The sequence below is a fragment of the Crocodylus siamensis genome, chromosome 3 (assembly GCF_052110815.1).
Source record: "Crocodylus siamensis isolate JL-2025a chromosome 3, ASM5211081v1, whole genome shotgun sequence".
In the NCBI taxonomy this organism is placed as follows: Eukaryota; Metazoa; Chordata; order Crocodylia; family Crocodylidae; genus Crocodylus; species Crocodylus siamensis.
The window spans coordinates 109,119,263-109,138,968 of NC_143397.1; the positions used below are offsets into that span (position 1 = coordinate 109,119,263).

A 19,706-nucleotide genomic window follows, 5' to 3' on the forward strand; every position below is an offset into this window, starting at 1 on the left:
CCCCAGCTGACCCAGCTGTTAAGAGGTACTTGGTCATTTGGACTCAGGAGTCAGCTAGTCAGACATGATACACGCCAAATCATTCCATTGCATGGCACTAGCTTCAGAAACTGCTCTGCCCTACCCACACTAGGTTCATGGGCTTATCAGCTCAGGCATATGTGGCATAAGGTAAGAGCACCTTTGCAAGATTGAATAGCTGTTGTTGGTGATTACTGACAAACCCTTGCTGTTACCTCAGCATATGAGGTACTTCTAGCACTGCAGGGGCTCATGCCAACCACCCAGGTTTTTTTTTGTTTGCCAGGGCAAACAACATGCTGGCATGCATTTATTGTTGCATCTCATGCAAAACTAAGGAAGTGATACTCCCACTGTACTCCGCTCTGGTGAGACTGCAGTGGGAGTACTACGTCCAGTTCTGGGCGCCGCACTTCACCAAGGACATGGAAAAACTTGAGCGGGTGCAGAGAAGAGCCACCCATATGATCAGGGGCTTGCAAGACAAGCCATACAAGGAGAGGCTGAGGGACTTGGGCTTCTTCAGCCTACAGAAGAGAAGGCTGAGAGGGGACTCAATAGCGGCTTACCGCTACATCAGGGAAGTACATCAAGAACTTGGTGAACAGCTGGTATCCATTGCTCCTGGTTTTCCCTGGATGGATACAAACTCCTGGAAGGCAGCTTCAGGCTCAATTTTAGGAAAAACTCATTCACAGTCAGGGTGTCCAGACTGTGGAATAAACTCCCTCCAGTCATGGTGCAGACACTTACCTTTGAAATCTTCAAAAGGAGACTGGACAGTCACCTCGCTGGGGTCATTTGACCCCAGTTGTGTTTATCTGCCTAGTGCAGGGGGACTGGACCTGATGATATACAAGGCCCCTTCCAGCCCCTAACAATCTATGAATCTATGAAAACCCCCAGATGTAAAAGCAGCTACCTGTGCCACATCATGCCTCTTTTAGCAATAAAAGGAAAGCAACACAGCCTTAAGAAGGCTAGTACCTCAAGCTAGAAAGAAATCATTTGCATTTACGTGCCTATTTCATCCTTAGGAAACTGCCCTGGAAAAGTGCATACTGTGAAAGTGTGAGAAGAATGGCTTATCATCACTGATCAAGGATTTTGTATCCAGGAATCTTCCATGCTGTTACAGCAGCTTCCCATCCCTCCCCTGCCCCACACACACACGTACAAAAGTGGAAAATAAGGCACCAAGACATTGAGAAGCTTGGTAAAGCGGCACCAATGCTGCCTGATCTATCTGATCAGTGCAAAGCCAAGTCTTAGGGCCTGGAAACTCAAACACCACCAATATTACTTGGGCCACACTGATAATTCAGTGCATACCCACACACATTCAAGGACCACCTGTTTCCACATTTTAATCACCTTGACACACTGAAAGTCTCTAAGCCAACAAGAAAACAGTTTGTGAGAACGATTAGTGTCAAATGTGGCAAACCTCTACTACATGCTGCTCCATTATCTGTGACTGAATGTGCGAGGTTTGTTTATTGACACGAACCACTAGGTTCTGTGTCCATTGGCAATCCTTCGCACTTGAGGGTGATTGTCTTCCATGACTGCCTTATCTGTGGGTCCGAAGACGGCTGAGAAGGCCAATCCAGGATCAGTAGGTTCTGTTGCAACTCGGACTTGTGTTTCCGTGTGTGGTGGATGGCTCTGGATTCATAGTTTGATCTGCAACATGCTGTTTCTGCCACTCCTACTTTCCCATCTCCTGTTGTCATGAGGTTTCAATGTAGTGAAATCCTTGCAGCAGACTCTTCCTTCATTTGGGGCAGTTCTGGGAGATTATCTTCCACAAATTGATTGTCAATGTTGCATTTTTTCAAGTTGTCCTTGAAGCCCTTTCTCCTTGACTGAGCTGGGAGAATAAAACTTGCTTTGGGAGTCTGGAGTCAGATATCTGAGTGACATGGCTGGATCAGCGAAGTTGATGTTGGATGATCATTGTGTTGAAGCTTGTTGTATTTGCTCACAAGAGGAGACTAATGTTGGTGCATCTGTCTTCCCACTGGATTTGAAGGATCTTCAGCAGTCAGCATTGATAGTACTTTCTACCGACTTGGTGTCTCCTGTACATTGTCCACATCTCAGCTCCATACAGTAAGGTAGGGATTATGATTGCTTGATAAACCATAAGCTTGGTTTCAAATTTGATGTTGCAATCTTTGAACACCTGTTTCTTCAGGTATCCGGAGGCTGCACTTGCACATTTGAGGCGATGTTAGATTTCTTTGTCAATGTTAGCCTTCTGTGAGAGATGGCTTCCGAGATAAAGGAAATACACAGAGTCTCACTGTAAATCTGAATTCCCACAGCTGGGGACTGCTCATTAAGAGCTTGTTGATGGAGGATCTTAGTCTACTGAATTTTAAGTGTCAATCCTATTTTCTTGTATGCCTCAGTAAAGATGCCAATGATTGCCTGAAGATCTGCTTCTGGTAAGCAGACATTACAGCATCATAAGCATGCTGAAACTTAATGACTGAGGTTAGAGTAGTCTTGGTTTTGACTTGGAGTCAGCTGAGGTTAAACAGATTACTATCCATTTGGTAGTTTAGCTCCATACCGACCAGAAGCGTGTTGGTGGTCAGATGTAGCATTGCAGTCAGGAATATCAAGAAGAGTGTTGGAGTGATGACATAGCCTTGCTTAACTCCCATCTTAACTTCAAAGGGATCTGTGATAGATCCATAACTGAGAATGATCACTCACATACTATCATCAAGCAGGTGAAGAACAGCGATGAATTTTGGTGGGCATCTGTACCTCAGAAGGATCTTCCACAGCACTTCTCAGTTGACAGAGTGAAAGGCTTCTGTGAGGTTAAGGAAGGCCATATAGAGAGGTTTATGTTGTTCCTGGCATTTTTCCTGCAGTTGGTGAGCAGTGAAGATCATGTCAGTTGCACCTTGTGATGCCCTAAACCCACACTGAGATTCCAGGAGTTCTTCAGCAAGTGGAAGGAGGTGGCTCAGGAGGGATCTCACAATGACCTTTCCTCCACAGTCAGACCTGTCTACTTTCTTAAAGATTGCCATGACCATCAAAGGAGATCATCTGGGATTTCCTCATCATTCCAAATCTTTAAGCTGAGGCCATGGAGCTGTGATGTGAGTTCCTCTCCCCCGGCTTGAAGATTTCAGTGGGGCTTCCATCAGCTCCAGCTGTCGGGGTCCCAGAAAGCTCAGAGCAGCGGGTTCTAGAAATTTTCAGAAGACGGTATTTCATTAATTTAATCTTCCATTGTGATAAGCTGTGCCAAGGAGGTTGTACAGTAGTCAGGCCCTGCCCGTCTGTATTTGGAATAAGTGTAATAGCTTAAGTGCTGCTTTACTTCCTTTAGAAACATAAACAGGAATACAGAACTGGAAGGGGCCTCTTGGGCCGGTGAGTTCAGTTCTGTGCATTCACAAGCAACGACTTACCCAAGGACATCCCCAGAATCACCACTTCAAATCCTCCACTACAACTATGAGGAACAATATCTGAAACACAAATACATACTATACCACATCACAAGTAAAGGCTGGGGAGATGAGGGTACTACCAATGCCCTGCCACTGCAGGAACAGGGTATCAGTTAGTCAATGCATGCTCCTTGGCAAAGGCCTGTGCCCCACTCTAAATAGAAAGTAAAACCTCACGGAGTCCATACCAACCTGCTCCCATCAGTCAAACACCTCCAGCTTTAGCTGTTGACAGTGTCCCAGTGCCTCAAAGGAAGGTAATTGCCTCATAAAACACAGAAGGCAGTAGCATTACTGGTGGGAGTAGGGGAAAGTGGGGAACAAAATATGTTTGCCTCCTTCTGTTTTATTTTTTTTTCCCAAGGAAGCTTGATTTGTGGGAGAGGCTGTGTGCAAATAACAAAGTAGCTCCCAAGCTTGCCCAGGCTCCCAAGGGCCTGAAGCAAGTTCCAGATTACTCAAGTGGGAAAGGAACAATAATTCATTGCACCCTGTGTTGCATACACCCCTTGCCCATTTATTAACACTGCTCTGTCATACATTAGCTCCCCTGTAGAGTGCAATAAAGGCAAGTTATATTATTACATGCATCTGTCTATTTAGTCCAGAGGTGCTCAAGCTCTGGCCCATGGGCCAAATGCGGTCCATGGAGCCATGTCATTTGGCCCGCAAGGATCCCCATGGGTCTGGAAATTTGGCAGTGGGGGAGTGGTGACTGCTAATAAGCCATGCCTATCCTGATTCTCCCAAAGAACTTTTGGCTGGCAGAAAAATCTAGGTAAACTACTGCTTATAGGAGCGGGTGTAAATTAGGGCCAGATTTGGCACTGGTGAATGCAGTAGGCTATTGGTGCTCTGGCTTCAGGACAACTTTGCTGATTTTCCCTAGATGAGAAGCTGACTCATTATTATATTTCCCTGTTAACTCCTGTTCACACTGAAACCTGTTAAAACTTGCAGACCAATATTTTTAGAATTGGGTACAAGATGGCCAGATTTTTCAGAAAGAAACCCAACAGCTCCTGTTCACACGTGTTCTCGTTCCTTCCAATTCTGCCACTGTAGCAGATGTTCCTGCTCACATTAGAGTTTTCAGCCAATCTTACTGGCTTCACTGAATAACAGGGAGCTGTTCCTATAATAAAGTTCCTGCTAAAATCCTGCTCACCATTCCACAGTGACAGTCTTCAGTGAATACTTTGCTTGTCATACTCCCCCCAGGCTTTTGCACAATCCCAACTCAGGGCAGTGATGTCCAGCTGTTCTTCTCTTGTGTACTAACACTTCACACTCCTTTCCATGTCTGTCCTCCTTTCTAATTCCTTATCCAATGGGTTGTGTCACTACACCCCCAGATTTATTATGTTTCCAGTCCTTCCTGCTGCTTACTCTGCAGCCTCTGGCAACTAGGAGCTGTGCATCACTATCTCTCTGGAGTCCTTACCCTTCTGCTGTCCTGAGCTTAACTTGCTGGCTTCTCTGGCTTGCCTGTTATAGAGCTGAAGGTGGAGGCAGGGGTCACTCCCATGGGTGGTCCTCTCTCAGGGTGTACTAGTGCTCACCCAAGCATCTCTTTGCAATGTGGGGCCTGACTACATGAGATACTTATTGCACATTCACCTAATAACTGTGCAGTGGCGTGTTACGGCAAAACCCATGCTAATAGCATACTGCACAGTGTTATGAGGCTAATGTGCAGTAGGAGTCACTAAATAGCCATGCACCAGCACTACTGCGCAGGAACTGAAGTACTAAATGTGCAGCATCTAAGGCACATTAATGAAGTGTAGACGTGCTGTAGACGTGCTTGCAGATGCCTAACCTTGTTACAGCACCTAAATAAGTAACCAGATTTTTCAGTGGTAGATGCAGGGAACTGAGCTCTTTGGAAAATCCTGCCCGTCTTAGTAGGTGCTGACCTCTCTGGTAAAAAGTTTTTTCCAAAAGCCTTGCCTGGGGTGTTGTAGAGGAAAAATCAGGGGCAGTTTCAAGTCCTTAACTGTATATACTTCAGGGGATGATTACTTTAAAATGCTAGGGAGGAAGCTTGATCCAGTACCACAGGCTGGCCTGGGAAACCCAGGTTCAATTTTTTGCTCTGCCATAGATTTCCTGTGTGACCTTGGGCATATCACTAAAGGTATGGTGCTATAAGCATGTCACTGTGAGGTCAGCTAATGTGTAAACTGACAGCACTGTCAGCTACTCTGTGTCATTCTTTTTTTGCAGTCAGCAAAAGGCAGTTCACTGCTCAATGGAAGTGGAGTAAGTTAATTCATATTTACCACAGGAGAAGACCTTACACACACTGAAGAACAGTGATATACTATAAATGCACACATTAGTTTATCTCAGGGTATCTTACTCATGTAGCCACATACTTACTTTTTTTGTATCTACTGGGTATGTCTACACGTGCGCCCAACTGTGCAGCTGTTACTGCACAGTCCTGAGAGCACACAGGTCATTTCTGACCCTACTGCGCAATAGCAACAAGCTACTGTGCAGTAGTTGTTGCTACTCCGCGGTAGTGTTAGCATCATGGTTTGTGCCTGCCAATTCTACTTGTGTAGACATGCCCACTGTCTCTGTCTCGAAAACAGGGATAATGGCAATTTCCTATCTTATGGGTAGGCTTGGCAGGATTTGATTTTTCGTAGTAGACAGTGATAAATGTTAATTTTGCCTCATGCTCACAGACTTATGAAAAAATATTTCCATCATTAATAATCCAAATTAATAGAAAGGGGGCCTAAGAAAAGTGATGGTTGATCAAGTGTATGATGAAAGGGCGAGCAGTCCTACAGAACCGTGCTGGCTGGAGTTTGGACTGCAACTTCCAGAAACCCCAGGGGACGGAGAACAAAGGAGGAGGAAGTGATATAGTGGATGAGGAAGCTATGGGGGAGTGGAGCCAAGACTGATGGCAGCTCTGCTGCTCAACTGGCAGCAGTCATACAGTTGATAAATTTGTCATGGTGGGTGGTTAAATTGTACTACAATATCAGTATAGTATAATTTTTCGGTCCCCCCACCCCAATTTTGCACAGTCCTGAAAATTTAAATGGATAAAAATTAAAACATGCAAAATTATAAAAAAATAACAATCAAGTTCTGCCCCGCCTACTTATGGGGATGCAGTGGTGATTAAAGAATTAAAAATTGCCGTCAATTCTAGGGTGATGGGGGACAGAGAAGTACTTCAGATGGAAGACACTGATTTCAGTGGGAGAAGAATGAGGCTTTTGTTAACATTCTTCTTTTATTCTTATCTGTTGAGCAAGCTTTGATAAACCATTATTTCAAAGTCTGAATTGAGGCTAACATTAACCTCTTGGTTCTCATTTGTGTTCGCTTGGAGTTATTGCCTTATTATGCTAGAACCTCTTTATTTCTGTGGAAGCCTCAGTAATGCTGGCATAGGTCTGAGACCAGTGTGTATTCATTAAATACTGCTTCGGGGCTTTGATAGGGAGAGTGAAACTCTGCAGTTCCACATGGTTTGTGAAAAGTGACGTCTCAGATCATTATGTGCTGCTCCAGGCAAGGAACTCTTCAATATTACGGCCAAGCCAAACTTCCCAGACATGTCAGGGTTTAGCAAGGCAGGGATGTTACCCTCCTCTGCAAGGAATAGCCCTGGAAGCTATGCTCTACAGTTTCTTGTTTTCAACAGGGGCAGCATAAACCCCTGGCTGGTTTGTCAGTCAATGACAGAGGCTTTATGGCAGCCAGCTGGAGGGGTGATTTCTAAGCGCTCAATGGCACTAGGTTGTGGCTTTTTGGGAGGCAGTATGCAGACAGGACAAGAGATGCCTTTTTCTTGTCATAGTTTTCTTAAAGGTTGGGGGAGATTTTGCTCTAGTATATTCAGGAGGGGAGCCGATGTGATTAAATGCTGCAACTAAGTACAAGAGAAGAGCACTGCTGGAAGTAGTCCAGGTGAAAGGTAATACACATACTTGATCCCCATGAGTGCACCACCCTGCAGGCCTGAGGCTCTCTCTCTCAAGATTGGACTCTGACTAGGCCCTGGGATGCACTGCCCTGTGCCTCAGCCACTCTCACCTCACAGGTCTGATCAGCTTTGGGCATTTATGTTCTTCACTTTGAGAATCGGTGACCCCAAAAAGCCTTCTTAAAGCAAATGTTCTACCTTACCTACCATCTAAGCATCTTTGTACTGAGGATCCTGGCAGATTTGGCTTCTTCCAGGCTTCTACACAACAGCAGGTTCTGGCTTCTCAAGAACCCAGTTTCCATTAGCTGCCCCTGTCTTAAAGCTCTGTCTTTCTCTTTAAACTTGGGGTCTTTTTATTTACCTTCTCCCCTTAGAGACAAAATCCCTTCTGGGAAACCCTGTCCGGTAGGCTCAGCAGGAGGCCAAGCCAGTGTATCAAAGTACACTGCCCCAGGATTTTTGCTGGAAAGCTAATATTTTTTCAACCCTCACTTCCTGAGCACATTTCCTGACAATGCTGCTATCAGCTGAACTCAATATATGCACACAATTGAATAGGACAGCATAACAGGATTTGCCATCTAAAGGCATGTTGCAAAAGATTGCGGTCCGTTTTTTTGGAGGCTTGCAAAGAATCTTAGACACACACTTATTAGCAGCACAAAAGGTGTATTTGCAAATAGGTCAGAGCAGAGTCAAAGACTCAGATTACTCCGAACTCCTGAGGAACTTTGCAGCCCATATTTATTCTTTTCTTCCTGGGTACGTGTGCAGAAACAGGAATTTTTATAGCTCATTTCCGTTTCATACAAACATGTGTGGTTACATTACTATATCCATTGCATGTACATTATAATTAACTACTTAAGTATGCAGGGTGGAGAAGTAAATATGCATCAGATAACTGCGCATGCTTAGAAAGTTTTTTAGGTTATCAAGAGTTTAAATCCCCCGCCCTTTCAAGGACACAGTCAGTTGAATTTCAGCTTCTGTAATCTGCATGAGAAAAGCTAGGGGGAGGCTGGGGGAGAGTGTGATTTAGTATAAGAAGAACTGTGGCAAGGCTGGCCAAGGAAAAAAGTCCTTGGCAGTGTTTTTTTTTCTTATCAGGTACGAGATGCAAACTGTGTATTTCTAACAACACTCCATTTCTAACAACGTTCCCCCCTCAAGCCCTTTAAGGCCACTGTTTTTTGGCTTCTCGGAGTCCCCCACAGTCCCAGCAGTTGGTAAGATTGAAGGTACTTGCAATTTTTTCCACCATGTCAACATACAAATTTGTCCCTGGGGGAGCAATTGGGGGAAGCGGGGATATAGGCTGGCGGCTAGGGCTGCTCAATCCTGCTTCTCTTACTACACAGATAACAACAAGGCATATTAAGATTCCCACCATATTCTCTCTTTCTTGAGATCAAATACAGCCTAAACTTTTCCCTTTTTACTTTTTTGTTTAATTTTTTGAACTTTGATTAAGTCGTCTTAGGCGCACTTGGAGATCACCAGTAGGTTTACACCTCCATTTGCTGGTTTCTTGTTCCAAAGACGACTTAGCTTCCGGAGTAAGTTCGTCTTGGGAGTTGGTGTCCTCTGACGCTCGTGGATGTTGTTTCACACGGGTATGGTGTATCTAACGGTCATGGCCAGCAATCTTTACAGCGGTGTGGGTTGTTAGAAGTACCTGGAAAGGGCCACTCCACCTCTCAGTCAAAGGTTCCTTTTTCCACCGCTGCACCAAGACCCAGTCTCCCGGGCAGAAGTTATGTACCGGTGCGTTTAAAGGCAGACGCTGAAAGGAGGCTGCATACCTGTGAAGAGAAGACAAGACAGGCTGCAAAGCAATAACGTACATATGAAGCTTGCTATTACCTAATTCAAAAGTTACATTTTCTCGCATCCCAGGGGGTAAGACTCGAGGGGGTTTGCCAAACATAATTTCATATGGGGTTAATTTGAGGCCCCGTCGGGGAGTGTTTCGAATGCAAGTAAGAGCTAGCGGCAATGCTTGAGGCCACTTAAGGTGTGTTTCAATACAGATTTTGGTGAGTAGAGTCTTTAAGGTCCTATTCATGCGTTCCACTTGTCCTGAACTCTGTGGTCTCCATGGTGTGTGTAGTTTCCAAGTGATCTTGAGAGCTTGTGCGACTTTTTGAACTACTTTTCCCACAAAGTGTTGTTCTTGATCCGACTTGATGGATTCAGGCAGGGAATACCGGGGAATGATCTTTTGCAACAAATACTTCACTATTGTAGCCGCAGTGGCAATCCTGGTGGGCCATGCCTCGACCCAACCAGAGAGCTGGTCTACCATGACAAGTAAAAACCCGTGATGTCCGGACTGTGGGAGCTCGGCAAAATCAATCTGCCATGCTTGTCCAGGGTACGCTGCCCAGGATCTACCTCCCATTGGCACAGGGGGTTTCCTTCGAGGGTTTACTTTTTGGCATGTGATGCACCTGGTAGCAATACGCTGAGCTTCTACATATAGCCCTGGGGCTACTGCTTGGTGGATTACTAGAACACCCATAGCCAAGCCTCCCATATGGGTTCTTGCATGGAGCTGTTGCAGCACTTCCCGAAGCAATGGCCTGGGTATCATGACTTTTTCTCCCGGTACTATCCACCACCCCTGGGAGTTCTTTTCTGCACAAGCTTTCTGTGCAAATTTATCTTCTTCAGGGGAATACTGCGGGACTAAATCCTGGACGTATGGCCATATGGCATGGGACAAGGCCTGCCTGGATACTTCCTCCGCTTTTTTACTAATAAATGCGGCTTCCTTTGCTGCTGTATCAGCCTTTGCATTTTTAAGCTTATGCTTTTCCTCAGCAGCCTTCCCATGGGCCCGCACATGAATGACTGCTACCTCTTTAGGCTGGTGGAGTGCCTCTAGTAGCTTGATAATCTGGGGGCCGTTAGCAATTTTATTCCTAGAAGCCGTAATGAAACCCCTTTCTTTTCACAATAGTCTGTGCGTATGGACCATAGAAAAAGCATAGAGAGAATCAGTGTATACATTAACCTGCCGGCCTGTCCCCAGCTGTAATGCTTGGGTGAGCGCAGTGAGTTCCGCGGCCTGTGCCGACCATGAGCTTGGCAATGACTTTTTTCATATTACCTTATCCAAGGTTACCACTGCACATCTTGTTCGTCTTTTTCCATCGATGACAGAGCTGGAGCCATCTACGAAGTATTCAGCATCTGGGTTTTCAATTGGGTCCTCAGCAAGATTAGGCCGCACCTGTGTGGTTTGATTCAGGACCTCAAGACAGTCATGCGTTGGTTTCCCTGGCTCCGGCAGCAAGGTTGCAGGGTTTAAGGCTGTAGTATGTTTGAAAGTAAGTCTTGGATTAGAGAGCAAAAATATTTCATACCATGATTGTCTGGAGGGGTTAAGAAACTTTCCTCCCTCAGTCCCTAGAATCTGGGGAACTCCATGTGGGGTGTGTATTTCCATATCCGCACCCATGACTATCTTCTGGGCTTCTTCAACAACCACTGCTGTGGCTGCCACAGCCCGAAGACAGGCTGGCCACCCGAGTGCAACTGGATCTAGAACCTTTGAGTAATATCCCACGGGTTTTCAGGTTGGGCTTGATGGCTGTGTTAGTACTTTTGATGTGATTTTTCGATTCTTATGAACATACAGTTGATATGGCTTTTTACTATTTGGGATGGCCAGGGCAGGGGGCTGGATTAATGCTGCCTTAAGCAGATTAAAGGCATGCTGCATTTTTTTATTCCATTTTCATTTAGTGAGACTCTTCTTAGTCAGTGAGTCATACAGTGGTCTAGCCTTTCTACTCTAATCTGGTATCCATAGTCGACAGAACCTAGTTAGCCCTAGGAATGCCCGTAACTCCTTGGGTGACTTAGGTGAGGTTAGACCTTGGATTGCCTGTATGCAATCTGCACTCAGGGCTCTGACTCCTTTTGAGAGCTTATATTTCAAAAATGTAACTTGAGGCTGACATATTTGGGCTTTCTCTCTAGAGACTTTATATCCTTTTTTCCCTAGAGTGTTTAGCAGTGACCTGGTGGCTTTCTTGCAGAGTTGCAAGTTTGGGCTTGCAACTAGCAGGTCATCCACATACTGGAGGAGAGTCACTGCGGGGTGTGATCCCTTCCACTCCTCCAAGTCCTTCTGGAGGGCAAGTCCGAAAATATGGGGGCTGCTATGAATTCTTGTGGGAGAACTGTCCACATGAGCTGGGCTTTATGGAAAGTACCTGGGTCCTCCCATTCAAAAGCAAACAATTTTTGACTCTCTCGGTGAAAGGGAATGGAGAAGAACACATCTTTCAAATCTAGCACTGAAAATATTTTAGCTTCCCCCAGTACTTGTGTCAAAATCGTGTGTGGGTTCGGGACTACAGGATGGTCTGAAAGGACTTTCTTATTTACTGCTCGCAGGTCTTGGACCAGTCTGTATGAGACCCCATCTGCCTTTGGCACTCTAAGAATGGGGGTATTATATGGTGAGGACCCTTCCATTAGCCATTTGCACCTCTTGTATTTCTCTATTAACAGCTTGAGTCCAGCTCTGGCCGCTCGGCTGAGTGGATACTGCTTTACTCGAATGGGCCCCTTTCCATCCTTGAGTATGATCCTTACCGGGGAGACCGACTTAGCTCGCGCAGGGGTTCCATTAGCCCATACCGAAGGGTCTACTCTAGTTATGTGATCTTTAGAACTTACTACAGGGCGCCGGTTCTCTAGGAGAGCCATCTGATAGTTCGAGCTCTGCTTGACAGGTAGCTGGACCACCATCTGGTCGTCTCTGAAAAATATCACAGCTTGCAATTTTGTGAGTAGGTCCCGCCCAAGTAGTGCAACCGGGCAACTTGGAGAATATACAAAGGAGTGCTCAAGCAAATGGTCCCCCACTTTGGTGAGGAGTGGTTTACAAACAGGGAGTCGGGATTGCGTTCCCTCAATCCCTTCCACAAGAACATGCTGTTCACTAGTTCCTGCACAGGGTGGGGTTTCTGGAATCATTGAAAATGTAGCCCCAGTATCCACTAAGGCTTCAAAGTTTTTGCCACCAACCCTAATGGTTACCATGGGATCTTCTCGGGCTCCAACCCGAAGGGTCGTGGTCTTAGATCCCTGTCCCCTTCATTCTGTGTCCTCACCCTTTTTTTCTGCTTGCATGAGGTGACCTCTTGGTTCTCCCTCTCTCTTCTTTAACTTTGGGCATTCCCTCTTCCAGTGTCCTTTCTCTTTGCAATAAGCACAAACGTCTGCTCCCACTCTTTTTCCTTTCCCTTTCTGCATCCCAGCCTTTCTAGGGTTACCTCCAGTTATAGCAGCTGCCAGCGCTGCCATCTGTCGCTGAGCCTTTTTATCCTCCTTGCGCTTCTGCATTTGCTCACGATTCCCATATACCTTATATGCAATTTCCACCAGCTCTGAAATCGATTTCCCAGCACCTCCCTCAGTTTTCTGTAACTTCTTACGGATATCAGCAGTGGATTGACCAATAAACATAAGATTTACCATGCGTTGTTTATCTGGGGCTTCTGGATCTAGGTCCAAAAACCTGCGGAACGCCTCATACAGCCTCTCAAGGAAAGCTGAGGGATCCTCTTCTTTTCCCTGTCTTACTTCATACAATTTAGACAGATTAGTAACCCGAGGCACTGCCTTCCCCATTGCTTCCACTATAATCCCCAGATACCGTGCACTCAGCTCTCTTCCTTCTGCAGTATGATTATCCCATCTCGGTTCCTCAACAGGGCAGGTATCACGCAAGGTACGACCAGCAGCTCCCTCTGCTTCTACCCTGGCTGCTGCAATGTGCTCTGTCATCCCCAACACTAATCTCCTTTCCTCCGGGGTCAGGAGGGTTTGGAGCATCATCTGGACATCAGCCCAAGTGGGTCGATGGGTTTGCCCAATAGATAGAAACAGGTCCTTCATCTTTTCAGGGTCTTCACGAAAAGAGGGGCTCTGATTCTTTCAGTTAAATAAATCTGAAGTACTAAATGGGGTGTAGACAAAAGTTGCATTGCCCCCCTCTCCGATAACCTCTTGCATTGGGCAATTCAGCACCGGCTGTGATTCTACAGTCTTGCGCAAATAATAGCCCTTATTTCCTGATTCAGATGGGGCACTTGGCTGAGGCTCATGCTTTGAATCATTAGGTATGTTTTGATACACTGGTGGTGGTCTCCCTGAGGGAGGGAGCAGTGGTGCAGAGGGACGGATCCTGAGGAGTTGTCTGATTCATCCTCGCTACTTGACAGAGCGACCGGAGACCAGGTCCGATACTCAGGCAATTCAGAATTCCCACCCCCCTTAGACTCAGGGAGTACAGGCGGTCCTCCTCGAGTCTTTCCTTTAACAACCATCATATAAGACTTCACTAAGCATTTCTTAATCCAAGGTGGCTGATTTTGAACCACCTACAACCAACAATCGATATAAGGAAATTGATTCCAATATCCGTTCTGCATAACTATTTCATGGATAGCTATCACTTCTTTTACTACAGAGGATTCTTTGGGGTCCAGTGGACCCCAAATGTTGGCCATTCGAGTTGACAAAACTTAATTAAATCACCCTTTTTCATCTTCACTCTATAATCTGCCTACTTTCCAAATTTACTGAAGTTCCATAAAATACATCCTAAAGGGGTATCTGGGCTCTCTACACGGGAGCGACCCGTACCCATATGCCCACAAGAGTGCGCTCAATGCACACCAAATACCAAAAGGTCCTTACAACAGACGATTTATAACGAAAACCTGGCCAAAATGTTCCTGGTAATCGTACACGTCTTTATTCCTGGACCCAGACCAGATTGGGCAAGGGAATTCGTATACTCACTCAGATACCCCAGAGATCTCAATCAGAATGCCGGAGTGTGTGTCTGGCGTCCTCAGAAACCAAAAATTTGCACAGGAGCTTTTAACTTCTCGAATATCCCGACTCACGTCTCAAACCCCTGGGCGAGCCCAAAAAGCCGGCAATGTGCACACTCCCCATGGTGTCAGAGACGATTTTGTTGCTGAATTCCAGGGTAGTCCAAAGATGCCCCACGTTGGGCGCCAAATTCTGTTGCAAAAGATTGCGGTCCATTTTTTTGGAGGCTTGCAAAGAATCTTAGACACACACTTATTAGCAGCACAAAAGGTGTATTTGCAAATAGGGTCAGAGCAGAGTCAAAGACTCAGATTACTCCGAACTCCTGAGGAACTTTGCAGCCCGTATTTATCCTTTTCCTCCTGGGCACGTGTGCAGAAACAGGAACTTTTACAGCATATTTCCATTTCATACAAACATGTGTGGTTACATTACTATATCCATCGCATGTACATTATAATTAACTACTTAAGTATGCAGGGTGGAGAAGTAAATATGCATCAGCTAATTGCACATGCTCAGAAAGTTTTTTAGGTCATCAAGAGTTTAAATCCCCCCCCCCTTTCAAGGACACAGTCAGTTGAATTTCAGTTTCTGTAATCTGCATGAGAAAAGCTAGGGGGAGGCTGGGGGAGAGTGTGATTTAGTATAAGAAGAACTGTGGCAAGGCTGGACAAGGAAAAAAGTCCTTGGCAGTGTTTTTTTTTCTTATCAGGTACAAGATGCAAACTGTGTATTTCTAACAACACTCCATTTCTAAGAGGCAGGTGTGGTGCCTCCTGGTAGCCACTATAATCCTATCTCTTCTCCTGTCTGGTTAATGAGGGTACCTCCCTGTGCTTTCCTGCCATGCCTTAGATGTTATTTAAAACTCAGGAGCCTGCCCCACGCAGGCCACCAGAGTGATTTCTTGACTCTACCTCTTTGGTGCTCAACCCCTCAGGTCAGTTTAGTTCATTGGACCGTCAGGCTGAATCCCCAGCCCCTAACATCCCTTTTTTGACAGCAGCACCATCCCCAGCTGCCCTCAGTGGCCTCCTTCCCCCATTCAGTCATTCCCATGCCTCACACCACAAAATCCAACACGTAGAACTCCATTACAATTCATTTGCAGGGGGGAGCCTTTCTAAGAGCCCTTTCCAGGATCCTGCTCAGTTCTATGATTTCTACCAGCTCTGGCCTTCCTGGGCCTGTTTACAGTTCCCTTAGCCCAGGGGTGGGCAATTATTTGGGCTGGTGGGCCACTTAATGAGTTTTAGTGAGCTGTCAAGGGCCACACACACGAAATCTTTCAGAAGATATCATTTTAACAAGTTATAGATAAAGAAATAAATCATATACTAAAAATCAAACATCTACTATAAAATATTTTAAAACAGCAAACAAACCCAGAGCAATGCGTGTTACAATGAGCTGTCCTGAGATATATAACTTAACAGATGGCCTGGGTGGTATGTGTGCATGTGTGTGTCCATTCTGCCTGTCCTGTGTATTTCCGTTCTCTGTGTGTGTGTGTGTCCTGTTTATTCTGCATGTGTCCGTCCTGTGTCTGTCCCATGGTTTTCCTCTGGGCGTGTATGTATCCTATGTATTAGGGCTGTGCGAAATGGAAGTGTTCTGTTTTGACCTCATTTCAATGTTTTGACAAAACAGTGTTTCATTTTGACTTTTGTTTCAAGTTGAAACGGCTGTTCCGTTTCGTTCCATTGAAACATTTTGCCATTTTGACCCTGTTTCAACGTTTCCCCATTTTATTCCCCATAGGATATAATGGGGAAGGTTGAAACAGGCTATAACTTTGTCATTTCTGGCCAGATTTGAATGAAACTTGCAGGAATGGTAGGTGCTTCTGAGGGCATGACACGTGCCAAGTTTCAAGAAGTTTCACAAACTCCTGGAAGATCGTTTCAGGCTCAACATTAGGAAAAACTACTTCACAACTAGGGTTTCCAGACTGTGACCATTGCTCCTAGTTTTTCCCCAAGGGTGCCCTGGTGTACAGCTGTTGCCTGAGCCCTAGATGTATGCTTTTGATGTAGCGGTAAGCTGCTACCAAGTCCCCTCTCAGCCTTCTCCTTTTCAGGCTGAAGAGCCGCAGGTCCCTCAGCCTTTCCTCATATGGCTTGCCGTGCAAGACTCTGAGCATATGCGTAGCCCTTCTCTGGACTTGCTCAAGCTTTACCACATCCTCGTTAAGGTGCAGAGTCCAGAACTGGATGCAGTACTCCAGCTGCGGTCTCACCAATGCTGAGAAGAGCCAAGTAGAGCAGGAGAATCACTTCTTTGCAATGGTTTTGCTGGAGATGCATCAATTGATGCATGCCAGGGGCCCTGCTGGCTACAGCATTGCACTGCCCGCTCATGTTCATACTGTGGTCAATTATTACCCCCAGGCCTCTGGTGGCAAGTGATGGGGGATCTTCAGTCCTGCTGCCTGATGAGAAGCGGCAGTTGTACAAGCACCCATGTCATGTGTTTTGCCTGTCAGCAGCTAGGGGTGCAGGGCCCCAGAACCCCCCTGCACCCATCTCCTTAACACCTGGCAGGCTTAGTGGCCGCAGCAGGACTTAGGAGCCAGGCCTGCAGTAGTTGAGAGGTTGGGGGTTGGCAGGCTTCATGGACTCAGCAGGAGCTAGCAGGCCTGCAGCTTTCACCCTGTTGCGCCTTAACACACAGTGTTACCCATGTCATGAGTTTTGCTTGTCCGCAGCTTGAGATGCAGTTTTCCCCAAACCCCTGCACCTATCTCCTTGAAACTTATGTTGCCTCTTGTAACTGCCAGATCCCCATGTGAAGAATATAATGATTCATATTAATCATTGCTGTTAACATGATCTTTGCCTTGACGGGGAGCAGCAGCAGAAGAACAGGGCTGGGACAGAACTCCCCTTCGAGTCATCATTAAAATCTTGACTTTCCCTCCAAGCTCCTATTTGGGATGGGGGTGGAGGTTGGGAGGCTCATGATCTACAGTTTCAATAATGCTTTCCATTTTCAGTTTGCACGATTTGACTGTAATGCTGCCTGGCATTTTGGCGCAATTAAATCTGTGCTTAATTAGCTCATATGGTCCTTTGCTGCGTTACGCTATTAAATCTGTGTTGTCTTTTCCTTTTGTAAAGGTTTACAACTCCAAAATTGTGGGCTCAGTGCCCATTTCTTTTTACAGAAGCTATTTTATAGGCCTCAGCCTGTGGGATTTTTTGGATCAGCCTTCTGGGGTACCTCTCCCTATATGCCATATAGGGAACCCAACTCCTAACTTTGGATTCCCCAGGCCTTGCACCTAATCCTTTCACTGGATCTGTTTCTTGCTCACCTTGCGGAAGGGAGAGGGGAAGGTATGTGCACTGAAGACTCTGAGGTGCTCCATTAATAATGGAGGCCATGTGTGTATCTCAGGTATAACACTTAACACATGTATAGCACTTTCAATTGGTAGACCTCAGAAAGCTTTACAAAGGAGGTTGGTATTGTCAAATGGACCAATGGAGCTTGGTTGGGGTCTCTGGGTGCTATCTACAAATTATTCATAATAGAGTTAGCCAAGATCCATAAGTATCCATTTTGTGATGAAAAGCCACTAAGAAGAAAAACTCCAGGCATTTTTTGCAGGAACTCTGCCGTATTTTCAGTCCAGTAAAGAGGCAGGTGTGCTTAGGTGGTACAACACAGCATTCTGGACTGCAGATTTTGCCTTGAGCTTTGTAAGCAAATTAATCTCTGCTTTTTTCTTTCTTTTTTTCAATTGCAGCTCAGTATTTTGCAAGCATCATGGTCATTGTTGGCCTCTCTGTGGTGGTAACAGTTCTGGTCCTTCAGTTTCATCATCATGACCCACAAGCTGGAAAAATGCCCAGATGGGTAAGTGGAAAAATGCCTCAAAATTGTGTTTTGGGGGCCCAGCAGTGCCCCTGCCCAGCCCTGTGGAGGACCTGGGGTCCCCATAGGTCCAGAGATTTGGCAGTAGAGGAGTAGTGCCACAATTTGCCCACTGCCAAATTTTCAGACCCAAGGGAAATCCTGCGGGTTGGATGACATGGCACCGTGGACCAGAGGTGAGCACCCCTACCTTAGTTGACACCTGTTGGCACTTATGTAGCTGTATATTTTCAAAACAACATGCATTAGTCACCACTGATTATTTTCTCTAATTTATTTCCAGTCTGTATAGAGCTATACCACCCTAAACCTGACCCTTGAGTTTCTAGACTTATAGCCAGACTTTCTTTCTGGCATCTGTCATGGGGATGAGAAGGCCAAATTGCTGGTGGAAACACTCTGTTACTAGGAGATATTTGCAGTGTGAATTCACCCATGTTCTGCAGTTGTTATCCAGACTTGTGAGTCAGCATGAACTGACAAAATCACAGAAAAGTAGGACTGGAAAGAACCCCAATTCACCCAGCTCAACTCCCTGCTCACTGCAGAATCATCCCTGTCCAAATCATCCCATATGAGCAATTGTCCATGCTGTTTCTGAAATCATACAAATCAATCCTGTCACACAACTAAAAGGTACCCAAAAACACCAATAGCACCCTAACCTGCCAAAGATAAATCAGGGTGACAAGGGCTGTCAGTGTCCTGCTACTGTAAAGGTTGTAAAAATACACTCACAAGATCCAAGAAAGAGGGCCACTATGTCAGGGACAGGCAGTCCAGCCTGGGCCAATTGCCTAGTGGGCCAAGGGCTTTGGCCAACCTTAAAAGATGACTGTGCATTGTTATCAAGACTACAACTAACCCTGAAGCACTTAACAGTCCTCTTGTACATTTCAACAAATCCACCACGTGCCTAACTCCAGCAGAAATGGCACGTGTGACCTTACCTTTTGGTATTTGTAACTTGTCAGCATGTCAGTATTTAACCTTAACATTTTTAATAAAATGCTTTTTAATAAAATTATATATAATATTGGAGATGGAAATTAGACTGCCCAAGCTTTCAGCCTAGCAATTTGGAACTTACAAGCATGGAACATGGTCCTACTAGCCTCTCCAAAACCTAGCAAACTTCTAGCAGACACAGATTAGAAATAATTTAGTATAGGCCATTAGCAGTATCACAGAAAGAGATGTTCTTGCTGGCTAAGCCAGCTTCTTGCTTACATGTAAGGGAAAAGAGAAAAGCATTGGTAAAGGTTTAATTTTCAGGTTTTATTTATGGTATAACCGTAGCCACTGAGATGTTGACATCCTTGATTCCTTTTTGTCTAGGCAGGGCATTTTTATTAATTTTAAGATCATGGAGGTCAAAGGACATGAGGGTACATTGTCTTTGGGAGGAAGACAAGGGAAGACAAGGGAGGAAGGAGGACCTGGGAAACTATAGGCCAGTTAGTCTTACCTTGATCCTGGGTAGGCTTTTTGAGGGA

The 19,706-nt window shown here is 45.6% G+C and overlaps 1 protein-coding gene across 1 annotated transcript in view; it reads left to right on the forward strand.

Moving 5' to 3' along the window:
• Positions 1 to 19,706, forward strand: part of LOC149868647 (neuronal acetylcholine receptor subunit alpha-7-like) — a 170,114-nt gene that overhangs the window by 133,346 nt on the left and 17,062 nt on the right. Inside the window, exon 9 of the mRNA XM_090037257.1 lies at positions 18,083 to 18,192. Within this exon, the coding sequence (XP_089893383.1) occupies positions 18,083 to 18,192 (110 nt within the window). The remainder of the gene's footprint in view (positions 1 to 18,082; positions 18,193 to 19,706) is intronic.